General features: G+C 36.8%; 1 protein-coding gene across 1 annotated transcript; it reads right to left on the bottom strand.

Moving 5' to 3' along the window:
- Positions 1-10106: 10106 nt before the first annotated feature.
- On the bottom strand, positions 10107-11999 carry LOC135710427 (zinc finger protein 484-like). Its single transcript, XM_065232999.1, has 2 exons — positions 11352-11999; positions 10107-11286 (listed from the first exon to the last, which is right to left on the bottom strand). The coding sequence occupies exons 1-2, from the start codon at positions 11883-11885 to the stop codon at positions 10666-10668; spliced, it is 1155 nt and encodes a 384-aa protein (XP_065089071.1). The 5' UTR covers positions 11886-11999; the 3' UTR covers positions 10107-10665.
- Positions 12000-15018: the final 3019 nt, after the last annotated feature.

Below are 15018 nucleotides of genomic sequence, written 5' to 3'. Positions count from 1 at the left end.
GGATTTTTTAAAGTTCCTAATCATCCTTGAAAGGCTTTTGAAAATCTATCATAGAAAAAATACCTTTAGAAAGTTTTCAAGGTTTACAATTTATTTTCTGGGAAAGGAGGTATATTTTTCCCGATTTCTTTGGGTTCTAAAGTTTTGCGGTTCACTGGTCACCCTGGTTGAAATTTTAAATTTTTTAACAGATATGTATATTTTGTTAAAACTACTGTAGACTTTCTTAGTGCCAAGTACTCAATTTAAACATTTCGTTAATATTTTAAAATTCACTCTATTTTAGTAGCGAAAAAGTGACTTTAGTGACTATTCTTAGGGAAATAGTTACTTTAGTGACTTTTTAGTGACTGGCTTCAAAATAGTGACTAAGCCACTAAAAAGTGACCTGCTACCAGCCCTGCATATGTTTGCTTTATTAAGCTCAAGCGGATATTCCACTTCAAGCGGATATTCCACTTCAAGCGGATAACTTAGTAGGAATACGTTAAGGTTTATTGGTTTTTCCGGGTTCTCCCGTCATATTCCCGACTTTTTCCCGGTTTTCCCGGCTTCTTTTAAAATTCCCGGTTTTCCCGATTTGCTGGCCACCATGTAAACATAATCTCCAAATTGACGATGAAAAAACACTACTTATAATTTAACTAACAGTCTCAACAAATATTTTGAACTGATTAATGGGTGTTTACATTTGTTCTGGTGCTAATGTACTAAAACTCCAGAACCAGCATTATATGTAAACACCACACAAGAGCTGAATAAGCCATTTTTAGCTGAGAAAGCTATTGTTTTTTCCCGGTTCATTTGTCGAATTCCCGGGATTTTCCCAGTTTGCTACGCTACTTTTTAAATTCCGGGTTTTCCCGGTTCACTGGTCGCCTTGTTATCGTATGGTTTTGCTTTTTTTAAGGACATTTTAGGAGTTTCAAATTTGATCAACCCTTAAAATAACTTCCGAGTACATTTATAGTATACTGCCCATAATCGCATATCAGTCCCATATGGATAGGAAATCAAGCGAAGATGGAACTGATATTCGGTTATGGGTAGTATATGTGCTTTATAAATTTGGGTTCCCTGAATCCGAATTAGGTGTTAGAATACCTACTTGTGCAAAGTGTATTTTATAAACAAAATATGTCCAAATAGATTTCTTAAAATACACCATTGCGCCAAATGCAAAAGGTAAAGGTAAAATTCGTGAGTAATTTGATAAAAATTCTCTAATTTCTTGAACTTAACTTTTTTTTTCATTATATTTTAAATAATTCTAATTCAGTGACACTTAGTTCAGTCATCAAGATTATGCATTTGCATTCATTTACATTCATTTGCTTCTAACTTTTTTCTTGAACAGCATTCCGCAAAATTGTGTATAGAGCTTTTGTAGGTTTTGTTATTAGCTACAACTTTTGTAAAAAAGTCAAATTCGTATCTCTTATGCATGACGAACCAGAGCGAACAGAAGCCACTACTGTTTTTCAGTGAATGTATTTTACATTCACTGAAAAATAGTAACAAGTTCTGCCCCCCAGAACAGTAACAAGTTCTGATGCATAAGAGATACAGATTTGAGTTATGAGCAAAAGTTGTAGCTAATAACAAAACCGACAAAAGCTGTATACATCATTTTGCGGAATGTAAATGAATGTATGAAATGAATGCAAATGATCATGGCATGTTACATCACTATAATCGACTATTAGATTATCGATTAAAGTGATGCAACGACTGTTGTCATAATCTTGATGACTGAACACGCCAGAGAAAATAGAATTGATAGTTATGCAGTCAAATATTTGTTTATACCCTGGACAGACTATGGCTTATATCATGTAATATAGGCTGTCTTGCAATGAGCACTCATACATAGGATTCCCAGTGAAAACTAGATGTATGAGTGCTCATTGCAAGACAGCTTATATTACATGATATAAGCCATAGTCTGTCCAGGGTATTAGAAAAACTCATCAAAACCAGGGTGCCTTCCATTAATTTTTGCTAGTAAAATGTTTTATGAAATTATGGAATAATAAGATATTGTGTGTGTAAGCAACAAGAAAAGATTGTAAAAATTGTGTTTGACACATAATACCTGCCAATTTTGCTACATGAGAGTCGCAATAAGCGATTTTGTCATTTACTTCACCCCCTCTTTGCGAAGAGGCGATCAGAAAATCGGTCATTGTGACTCTGTCAAAACTAAATTTGCAGGTATAGGCCTTATCACTGGCCTGGTTTTATGTGTCAAATACAAACTTTACAATATTTTCTTGTTACTTATACATACAAAATATCATCATAATATCTTATTATTCCATAATTTAATGAAACATTGTTTTAGTCAAAATGAGTGTTATATAAGAAACCAATGACCATTCATTTTGAGCTAGTCTAATAATTTTCGAAAAATTTGCTCTAGAGAAAAGTATTTTGTTAGACTTAAATGAAATGGATATCTGAAGTATGCTTTAAGCAGTAAGCTTGCAACAAATATTTTGTAAAATCAGTGGCGTCCCGTAACCTCACTTTTTATCTGTGCATCAACTTTCAAAACCAGATTTAATGCAATATCCATACTCGAATCGGTTTAAAAATACATTTAATCTTCAAGTTTACTGGATATCTATCCATTGCAAGCAATATTTTGATAATTCTTTATGTTTTGAGAGTTTATGCAAGGTAGATTTGTCGGTGGATTGAGGTTAACAAAACGCCACTGTGTAAAATATTCTCAATAAGTTGATTTTTAAGCCTCATTGGCCATATTGCCCCACTTTCCCCTATATGTAAACACCATACAATTGCTGAGGAAGCCATTTTTTAACTGAGGAAACTATTGGGTTTTTCCGGTACACTTGTCAAATTTCGGGGTTTTTCTCGGTTTTCTATGATAATTTTTAAATTCTCGGTTTTCCCGGATCATTGGTCACCTTGTTATCGTATTGTTTTGTTAATTTGTGCTTTATAAATTTGGGCTCACTGAATACGTTCTTGTGCGAAGTGCCAAAATAGATATCGTAAAATACACCATTGCGCCTTAAAGAAGGTAAAAATCGATGGAAATTTGATGAAAATCCTCTAATTTCTTATAATTGAAAACATTTTTTTCATAATATTTTAAATAATTCTAATTCAGTGACACTTAGTTCAGCCATAAAACCACTATCAAATTAATGACAGCAGTCTTTGCATCCCTATTACTGAGTGTTTGAATGATGATATCGGAAGCTATTGAACACAAGAGAAACAGAATTGAAATTTATGCAGTAGAAGATACTTGTTTGTTTATAAAAACTCATCAAAACAATCATTAGAGTTCCTTGATGACATACTATATTTCTCTTGATATCTATTAGCGAAAGTTACAGCGGAAAATGCAAGGCATTTTGATCCATTTCACCCCGGTGACCAATTTACCCTCGGGATAATGGAAATCATTATGGAATAAAGAATGTTCACTGGAAATTACAAGTCATTTGGTATAATAGTTAGAATTTGCAGTTGTTTATGATTAGTGTCAACACCTCCCACTAACTGGATTGGTTGGAAGACAGTTAAGAAATAGCGGTGGGTGAACTGAAACACCCACCTCGCTCTTCAGGTGATTCAAGTACGTTAGAGGTTTTCCAAATATTGGGGTAGATTCCAGTTGTTTTGAATTGATGGCGGGAGTATAATTTTAGTTAATTATATTATTATTACATATACATATTGCATTCGATTTTATAGAATAAATAAAATTCACTGCATGGTATGCCTCATTTACATAGAAACAATAATTGATTGCATTAGTGCAGTGAAATTTTCATTCAAAACAAATTCTAAATAAGTGTTGTTGTTCAACTATATTGAAATTATAAACATATTAAACTTCTTTCTAGGACAGATTCAATGGCCAATCAAGAAATTCGTTCACCACACAGATCGATCTTACGAGATCCATCATTTAGCAACATTTATCGATAATTAACATTTTCACAATCTTTCTACTCGGGGCAGAGCGCTTCAGAGTGTTTAGTATAGCCACAGACGGCGCTGTTCGGCTCGTTTGGTTCTCTCTTTCTCGTATTCATTCAATTGTTCCACTTACGAAAAACGAAGACGACGACGACGTCGGCGGTTGGCTCCCCACTTTCACGCCACGGCAACAACAGCATCAACAGCAGACTCTGGATCTATGCTTCAAGTTGGTCAGAAAAATTAACTTTTGCTCTGCCATCGTCACTGTTGCTACTTTTCAATTATGTTTTCCACTAAACTCTCAACACGCTGTCAGAATATATTCACAAGGTTTGTTGTTAACATCTGAAACTATTTCGATTGATTTTGTTTTAAAGCACTCGTAAAGCATACGACGTTCCAAACTCTGATCAAGGAGCTATCTAAACGATTTTGATGACGAGACAATCACGACACGATGGCTCACTTTTTTGTTATGTTTAGCCCTCGTACAGATCGAAGTAACAATGACGATTTACTAACTGTCAGCGACTTGTTTCCACCTCCCACTCCACACGTAGGCGATTAATGACACTAGGACCGCCACCCCTCACTGAGCTTTATCGAATTTAAACGAAAATGTTTGCATACTCTCAATAAAACCATAAAAACACACCCAAATCCGCGAACGATTGATCACTCTCTTCTTGAGAAAAACTTACAGCCCAACAACTACGGACGACGACGGATGACTAAAAGCCTCACTACTACGAAGCAGCCGACTGCCAAGACGAGACAGCATTCGACGACGGACAGAAGAACAATCAAAAGGGAAAACCTTTTTTCTCCAACGACACAGCAACATCAACAACAACGTACGCAAAGCAAAGCAACTAAGCAGCATAAACACCAACACAGACGTAGCGTCGAAATTGAATCCAAGGTTTGTGGAAGGTACATCAACCGTTGTCGATCTCATCGCACTGGCTCTTGGACTGATGCGACTACCACCAGCAGCACGACGCAAAACCACGAACGAACGACGTCAGACGATAAACCAACACTTGAAAAATGCGCCATCAGAGATGTTACGTACACGCTATTGTCAATCAACCCAGTAACTAGGTAGATTGCACCCATTCTTGTGTGGTGTATTAGACTGGCCCACAGTTAAATGAGAGATTTTTTTGTCGTTTTTTTCAACGGGCCAACCCCCAGATTTGTGCCATTAGGTGAGAAAACCACTCTCTAAAAATTTCAGCTCATTCGGATGTAACACAAGCTAGCGCTTTTGGCTTAAAGTTAATATGGGGTTTTTTTTTTAAATGTATGGAGAACTAACATCCCTTCACTCTTTCGTGCATAAAACTGGTTCAGCACACTCTTTTGAGCTCAAAATTTTCAAGTTCGTATTATGGAGATATTCATTCTTGAATTTATATGTGCATTTTGATCGTATATTGCAACGTATCAACTAGATTACTGCTTAAGGGGGTATTCCCAATCTTTTGCATTTTTTCGGCCTGTTTTTCAATTAATTTTTTTTTTCAAGGAAAATGAATAGTAATGCGCCTAACTCTTTGGGATTCTTGTTTATTGAACATTAAAGTTTACAAATAAATTTTTTTCGACATAAAAAAAGACATTATTGACGTCACAAAATGGCGGCAAACAGACCCCTGCTCGCCGCAAACGCCTGGACGGGCGAAGACTTTTCTCTGGAACGGCTTCATCTGAAACAGATTTCGTGATGAAATTAATAATCTGCATAAGATTCTCTGGAGCTTCTCCCGTTGGCAGCAAAAAATCTTGCAAATTAACAAAATGGCGGCCATATGAAAAAACAGGCGATTTTTAGCCCGCTTTTTTGCAGCTTTAAGGAGCTTCAAACAATGTTAAATGTTAATATTTTTGGCTGAAAGTCGGAGAAGCTCCAAAGAATTTATTAAGGAACAAAATGCGCAAAGATTCAAGTCAATACCTCTTATAGTTTCTGAGAAAAATCTTCGCCGATAAAAAAATGTGGTTTCGAGAAAAACGCGTTTGACTCTATTGCCCATACATGCACCTAAATGTATTGGTAAGTCTGGAATACCTGCAGAGCAGTGTCAGTCCCGACCGCAAAGTTGCGCGCGGAGAGCCGTTTTTCGGGCGCTGCATTTTTTATTTCAAGGCGCGAAAAACTGAACACCGAATTCGCTGATCGGAAAACGGCTTGGGGGATGAAAGTATATAGTCTAAAGTACAAAAAACGTGAAAAAAAAAATTGATTTTTTGAAAAAAAAGATCGGGAATACCCCCTTAAATAATAAAAGTTCAAATTTTCCACAGAACACCCGTGTATCGTGTCAGTATGTGAGATAATCACTCTCTGAATGTTTCAACTCTTTTTGACATTACTCGGAATGGCGCTTTTGGTTTAATGTTCATATAAGAGATTTGGTTTAAATTTTCATATACAAAATGCTCATATATATTCAAAAGCAAATATCTCAATAAAACTAATCGGATTCATATTGCAGTCTTCAGCAAAGCTGTTACTTATTGTTTGAACTACAAGTTTTGAAAATCTGCATCAAATCGCATCATTTTTATGATCGATAGAATGTACACTCAAAAAATATTGAAATCTAAATAGTATAAAAGTTACGCTAAATCGCAACTCTTCGTACCGACGCAAAGGTCGATATCCAGCTTTCCATGCTCGGTAATGGCGGCCTGTTTGTATGAATAAATGTATCCTTCACTGTGCTTTTTGACACTAACTGGATGTTCGAATTTCAACCCCTTCCCTTTCCCTCTCCCAGGAACAGTAGAAAATGGAACAACATTCGCCCTCCAGTTAGTGTCAAAAAGCACAGTGAAGGATACATTTATTCATACAAACAGGCCGCCATTACCGAGCATGGAAAGCTGGATAAAGGGAGAGAATTCAAACTTAGTATAAAAATGGTTTATGCGTGCCATAGTATAAAATCGAAACATACTTACAATGCATAGATACGGTTTATTCGAGAGAATGTATTTTTCGCTTCTTTATTTTATGTATGGTAAATATTATTGTTTTCAAATAAAAATTAAAATTGTCTCAGGAAGCTTTTTTAATTAGTTTATTTTATATGAATATTATTTTAAAAATACTTACAATTTCGATGCTGCCCAGCACATCACAGGCGCAGTAGAAATCCGCCGGAAAAAACTCTTCACCAGCACGAAGCTCTGAAGGGAATCCAGATGTTCTTTTTCCTGTCATTTCAGTAAACACTGATCGAATTCCACTCCGTTATTCGGACTTAGTATAATTTTGACGAAAATTTTGTATAAATTTGTATAAATTTTGAAAAACCATAAAATGCATAAAATTTAATCTATAATCGTGGCACGAGTGGCATGATCTTTAGGAAGTCCATCCAGTTTCTTGGCTTCGCCGATGACATTGACATCATGGCACGGAACTTTGGGACGATGGCGAAAACGTACATCAGACTGAAGGCTGAAGCTAGGCGGATTGGACTTGCCATCAACGCATCAAAGATAAAATACATGAAAGGAAGAGGTTCTAGGGAAGACAATGTTAGCTTCACACCCCGAGTTCAGATTGACGGTGACGAAATCGAGGTGGTCGATGAGTTCGTGTATTTGGGCTCACTGGTGAACGCCGAAAATGATACCAGCAGAGAAATTCAAAGACGCATTATGGCAGGGAATCGTGCCTACTTTGGACTCCGGAGGACGCTCCGGTCGAATAAAATTCGCCGCTGCACGAAGTTGACTGTCTACAAGACACTGATTAGACCGGTGGTGCTCTACGGCCACGAGACCTAGACTAAGGTGTTGCGTACCATCTACGGTGGAGTGCAGATGGATGACGGAACGTGGAGGAGGCGAATGAACCACGAATTGCACCAGCTGCTGGGAGAACCATCCATCGTCCACATTGCAAAAATTGGACGACTACGGTGGGCTGGGCACGTCGTAAGAATGCCGCACGATGACCCAGCGAAAATGGTTCTAGAAAGCGACCCAACAGGAACAAGAAGAAGAGGCGCGCAGCGGGCAAGGTGGATCGACCAAGTAGAAGGCGACTTGCGGACCCTTCGAGGTTGGCGAAGTGTGGCCATGGATCGAGTAGAGTGGAGACGACTTCTTCGGACAGCAGAGGACATCAAGGCATTAGTCTGACTGGTAAGGTAAGGTACCGATGAGTAGAATTTACCGAGATTCTGGGTAAATGATTTTAATAAAAAAAAATCAAAAATCCAAAATGGCGCAGCTATGAAAAGGAGAATTTTGCGCTGATAGTGATCATAGTGCACGGCAAGAAAAAAATACTCAAAATTAAGTTAAAAAAAAACTCAACGTTGGGTTCTATCATTTGAGGTCCGCCGTTGAGTGAATCAGAAAAACGGCGTTGGTTAAAATTTACTCAACTATTGAGTAATAATAAATGAACTCAAACATAACCATTTCATTTTCACAAGCGTTGATAAACGAGTGGTCAACACACGGGCCCCGTAATCTCAACGTCGATGGTTCGGTTCCAGTCTGCTCCGTTTTATTATTTTTTTGTCAACTTGGTCAACGTGGATTCATGATCAGGATTACTCAAAATTGAGTTTTCTTCTTTAACTTAATTTTACCTAGCCCCACGGAAGCCACGTGTTGAGTGAAAGGAACTCAATGTTGGGTACTTTTTTCTTACCGTGTGTATTTTATACCACACAACTGAAAATAATATAGTTAATAGTGGATGTCAAACTGTTTTTTATGCTAAACAGTGCAACAAGGTAAACGAAAAATACCCAATAATGACTACAAAGTAAGCATTTTCGATGGAAAATGGGACTACCCATTAAATGAGTAAAATTTTACCCATTTATAAGTACCCGCATAAGCGCGAACTATAAATTGACCTTACCTAAAATGGTTAAAATTGTTTATAATCCCTGCTAAACTTCAACTGAAATGGTTATGGAACTTTACATGAACGTTTAATGATAAAGTTTTAACCTTAAGTATTATAGTTTTTTGGAAGTGGACCTTACAAATAATGGGTTGTTAAGAACCATTACCATTTCAAATTCTTGTTTTCTCCATACATTTTCGGAAAGAAAACTATACTAAAACCTTTTAACTTATGGTTTGAGAACATTAATGGTAATGGTTATGGTAACCAGTAAGGTCCATGAATGGTTTTGTAACATCGATCAACTTTATGTGGAATATATCGCGAATTGGTTGCCTGTAAATTACTGATTACCAATTCACGATATATTTCACGTAAAGTTGAGTGATAATACAAACCATTAATAGACCTTACTGACTACCATAACCATAACCATTAATGTTCTCAAACCATAAGTAAAAACGTTCTAATATAGTTCTCTTTCCGAAAATGTATGGAGAAAACAAGAATTTGGAATGGTAATGGTTCTTAACAACCCATTATTTGATAGGTCCACTTCCAAAAAACTATAATATTTAAGGTTAAAACTTTATCATTAAACGTTCATGTAAAGTTCCATAACCATTTCAGTTGAAGTTTAGCAGGGATTATAAACAATTTATAACCATTATCGGTAAGGTCATGTGATGGTTCGCGTTTATGCGGGTAGATAAGCGGAAGGAATTTTTTGAGCCAAATGAACTGTCAAAATCTGAGCCAATCGAGCTTAATTTCCCATTAGAATTTTTCCGAGGATTTCTTATTCTTACTAGATTAAATTTGAGAGTATTGTAATCGAACAGAAATTCAATCACCTTTATGTTTCGTGTGCTTCTCAAATTCAACTATGTTTTTGGAATTAAAAGCAATATTCTAGTGGTTAATTAATGGAACCAAACAATGTGCAAAATATTGCGATGCAATCAATTATTAATTTACACGTAAATCGAATCAATAGTAAAAGTCATGCGAAATGCTAAGTTTTAGCAAGGGTTGCAAGATAATTTAGATACAAATCCCTGCTGCCGAATTGTATTTTGTTTTCTCCGCCCATCTCTCCTTCTAGTATTTCTAGGTACTACCAACTAAGATAAATTAAAAAATTAAGATAAAAGAAGAAGAAGAAAGTAAGCAAACAGCAAAATTTCATTTTCGCAAGAGCATTCGGATCAGTAACTCTATTAAACATGTGTTACATGTGTACTTTCTACTAATTTATTTGCGTACGGGTTTTAATTCCGGAGAACTTCGAGAATAGGGCGTAATTGCTTTTATAAACAAACACGTCATTTGACGATTTCTCGCGAATTAAAGCTCAATCTAAAAAACTAATAACACAAACAGATAGAGGAGTGGTTCCTCTATCATTTGGTATAGTTTGTTCTTCGCGCGAAATCGGTGATTGACGTGTTTGTTTACAAAAGCAACTACGCCCAAATCTCAAAGTTCTCCGGAATTGCTACTTTTACTCAGACTCTTGCCTAATTATCGTTTTCTTATAAAACTACTGTTCGAATCTCTAACTGCCTCATTCACCAACCATTTTGTTAAAATTAAGGACGTGGTTCACGGAAGCCGCTTCCCATACAATTTGTTTCACCACTACGCATTTTCTCGATCACAAACTTGTACGAAACTTGCTGCAGCATCAAGTTAAATTTTCTGTATGTGACTTGTGCCTCTGAAAACACGAAGTGGGGAAGTACATGGCCTTGTCCTTAACTGGGGCAAGTTCGGTTGCATCTGTACCAACTTAACGGCTCGAACATCATTTTTGTTTATAATGCAGATAAATCTATAACAGGAGCTTCCTTCTCGTCAGCGCTACCACTGCTAGCGGCAGTGCTAGAAGGATTATCCTTGGATCTCTTAATCTTTTTCCTATGCTTTTTGGCAAGAGTAACCGCAGAGTCCGACCCAGTTCCAATTGATCCCAAGGCTTTATCCAACGCTGTCGGTACTCGTTGGAAGTCGAAATCTTGATCCACTCGAGCAACTATATTCAACCGGTGCTCTTCGCTGGTGACATACAAATCTTCCGGCTTGTGGTGGATATTGTGAGCATCGAATGCTTTCTTCGTATAGAACATAGAATCACAAGTACTACATTTAAACATATCCTCCGGCATGGCACACCGGTCTTCGTACGAATGATGATCTTCGATATGCTTTAGGAGATTGAACTTCAGCATATACTCCGAACCACACAGATAGCAATAGTAGATTGATATGATTTCACCTGCCTGGTTGAGGCGAACCTTTTTCGATGGCTTTGGAATGAACGGATGAGCCATCATACGCTTTTCTAAATTATGAGCCGTTTTTACGTGCAGTTCCAGAGCAACTTGGCAAATGAAAGCAGTTCCACAAAAGCCGCAAATGAAGTCCAGACGTGGAACCTGAAATACAAACAGCAGTTAATATTTAAAAATCCTGCACGGTTCCGATTTTTGTTTAAACTCACGTTCATTTCCTTATCATCCTTATGCTCCATATTTTGATGTTGCTCAAGGGCCACCTTTAGCGGAAATAGTCTACCACAGAGGGTGCAAAAATAGTTCTTACTTTCATAGTTATGCTTCCGGTACTTGTGTTCGATTGCTTTCGATAGCTTGGTGAATGTTTCCGGGCACCATTCACACTCGATCAATACAATGGTACCTTCACCGCTTCCAGACGGAATCTTACCAAATTCAGATCCGGTTCCATGTTTCACAAAATGTTGCTTAAGTGCTTCCTGATTATCGAATGTACATTGACAGAAAGTGCAAACAAAAGTACTTCTTTTGCTGTTATCCTTCCCTTCGGGCTTTTGCTTGAGTTTTGAAATGTTTTTTGGTGGTCCTTTGAGTTTGATTTTTTTCAGAATTTTCTTTTCCCCGTTTTGTTCCAAAACAATCGATTTCGGGGAGACGGCTTGTTTTGGTTTTGTAATAACATTTTGTGCTTTCTGAGTCGGGTTTTGCTTGGGTTTGGATTGTTTCGCTGATTTGGGCATTTTTTAAATGTTAATTGATAAATGCCTCAATTTATTCTACACTGTTAAATAAACACAACTTTTGGTATCAAACGATTAATAATTTAAATATTTTTTTAGTTTTATAGGAGCAGTTCGTACTGTTGTTTGTAAATAAAATTGACAAGCTAAATTTAATCGTCGAGTGCTTGACGTTCGTTCATCGATTCGACTCAGCAGAGCTGCCAGGTGGTTTTATAAAAAATCTGTATTCACTCTATTAAAAAATCTGTATTTTCTGTATTGACGATTTTTTTCTTAATTAATCATGTTTTGTTGTTTTACAAATACAGTGCATACAAAATAACCATAAAAAGTGCTTAACCACCTATTCGGGCTATCGTACTAACCATACGGGATATAATTGCGCCATTTGTGATATCGTCCGTACTTATTTATAAGAGTGATATGAAGCCGTTTGAAAATGTATGGAGATTTTAGTTTCTATTCATTATCTTCCTCATAAACAGTTTTAAATGCAAAAATGTGCACGAGTTCATTACTATTTGATATTTTTAATATAGATGAATACAATTAATTACATCATTTGTGTGGTAGTTACACCGAAAAGTCGAGAGATGTCGCCCCACCAGTGCTGGTAAAATCATTTTTGCAGTATGGAGAATATCAGAAAATCCGCAATTTCTTACGAAATACATTTTCAATGCAAGTAAAATGTTTACGAGTACTTGTATTTGTACCATTTTAATGTGCTCGGGCACTTTTCTTGTATTTAACATACATGCTTATATTGGAAATATTCAATTAATACTGTAAATCCCCATACAATCTCAAATCGTTTACTACCAGCTCCATATGCATCCGAAAGCGGTTGGTCCCGAGGGGGACGACTCTATCTACGCTGCAGGAAAGATTGTGTTTTGCTGTGGCTAGCTGCTCACACGCTGAGTAGATAGAAAGACGATTGATGACGATTCTGAAGATTTCCTGCAAAAAGATGATGCGCGATGCAAGTAGATGCGAGAAATGCAAGAAGATTTTTCGAAGAATGATTCGGTAGTGTGAGATTTTTTGATCGTCTAAAATTGAGATTTAGATGTGTCACCCCCCTCGGTTGATCCTCTGGTTGTGAATGCTGTCAAATACACCATAACATGATTAATTGTCGATGGAAATTTGATAGGTTCCCGAGCAGAGGGTGAGAACAAAATGAAAACAAGAATTATGTTGTTTTCATTATTCCTGATAACTCAAATTGATTTAATTTTGATGGAGTTGATGGCTAACAGAACAAAAATGAGAGCTAAGTATTACAACGAAACTACCGTGACGGGCGTGACTGCGTTTTCCGTTGGAGGGAGTTAGAGAAGCATAAAAGAAACAGCAACGCCTCGAGCAGATCCCACTGCAAAAAATATGGTTTTTAGCACAACAATTAATTTTGGAAAGAAGGGGGTACGCTGATAAAATCGAGCAAGTTATTTTGTTTTTATAAATTTTGAATTTTTTGTTTTTCTCAAGCATTTTATAAAAATCTGTATAAATCTGTATTGTAATTTAAAAATCTGTGATATATCTGTATTCTGTATCGGGTCTGTATTAAGATTAAAAAATCTGTATAATACAGATAAATCTGTATAAATGGCAGCGCTGTGACTCAGGGCTGCGAAAAATCATAAACGAACGGAAATGCCGGTTTGATCGATTGAGCGAAAATCGAGGGGTACAACAACGAGATTAGTATGGAGGCGAACCAGCCCAAGGCTGAAAGCCTCCCTAATAAAGATAAATAATAATAATAATAACGAGATTAGTATTGCATTTCTGGATCAACAATAGAAAAGGGCCCATCAGCATTTATAAACAAACCGTTCTAAAGCCCTTTACTCACAAAGCGAAGGCCACCCACGCAAACCAACACCATCATCGGATAGGGAAAACTTCTACCTACACGATGATGGTGTTGGTTTCGATTCTCTTCATTGACTTTCTCTTTCGTTAATAACTCAGCTGCAAAACCTTTGCCTGTTGTATTAGTTGTTTTGGACGGTCGATAAGCACCTCCTTTATCAAACTATGTGGTGAAAATAACACAAAATCTGTTTGCATTGCAGTGGTTATAAAAAAGAGAAAGTCGATGGAGAGAATCGATCAAAGAAGATAGGACCATTTGAAATGTTCATCTAGAATTGGGTTGTTTAAGGGTATTGAGGTAAATACATCGACAGTGAGCATGCATAAGGGCGAATACGCGATGATCGATTCTCTTCATCGATTTTCTCTTTGCATTGCTACAGCTAAGTGAAAATTTTTTCTAGAATTTGTTCAATGCAGAGTAGTAACAGGTTGTATTGTCTATCAAAAGCAAAAGCAAACGCAGCGAGAAACGTTAAATCTAGCGAGTTATTAACAAAAGAGAAAATCGACGAAGAGAATTGATCATCGCGTATACGCCCTTATGCATGCTTACTATCGACATATTCTTTATCTGCATTAAAAATGGAACCGAAATCCAAAATTTCATCAATTTTGGTACACTGGAACTATTTTTAAACAGTACGATTACATTAGCAAAAATCACCATCTTAGCACCCCTTGGTGGAACTTTGCATGGGAGCGAGCTGTCAAACGAATAGGTTTAGTATCAACGATCAAAAATTTAAATCTTGATTTAAAAATCGAGATTAATGTCTACGGGAGCGATAAAAATATTGTTGTGCTCAGAAAACGAGACTCTTTCAGATGATGTATAAAAATGGGTATATTTTTCGAAGTCAAACAACCCAATTGGGTTTTTTAAAAGAGATTTTCACGTCCGGTTGTATTGGTGCGATATGTGAGAGAGCTCGGAGACGAGCCAGCCAACGGCTGAAAGTCTCCTTAATAAAGATAAAAAAAAAAAGATATGTGAGAGCGTGTTAGTGAATATCCGAAGAAAATACATAGCAAATCGATGTCATACTCGATATTACAGATTTTATACATTTTTCAGGTTAGACTTAGGGGCACGCAATAACCTTTGACTTCCACGCAGGCAACGGCTGTAATTAAATTAATTCCATTAACTACTGCTTTACAAAGCAAAAAAAGTTGTTGGATATTACATCGAAACTGCTGCAACCAGGTCAATCCATCGGTTGTGTAATAGGGGAAA

Source organism: Ochlerotatus camptorhynchus, unplaced genomic scaffold (assembly GCF_037179485.1).
Source record: "Ochlerotatus camptorhynchus isolate MF236.1 unplaced genomic scaffold, CSIRO-AGI_Acam_v1.1 ptg000383l, whole genome shotgun sequence".
In the NCBI taxonomy this organism is placed as follows: domain Eukaryota; kingdom Metazoa; phylum Arthropoda; class Insecta; order Diptera; family Culicidae; genus Ochlerotatus; species Ochlerotatus camptorhynchus.
Note: the sequence above shows the minus strand (reverse complement) of the source record. Positions and strands in the feature narration are given on the sequence as shown.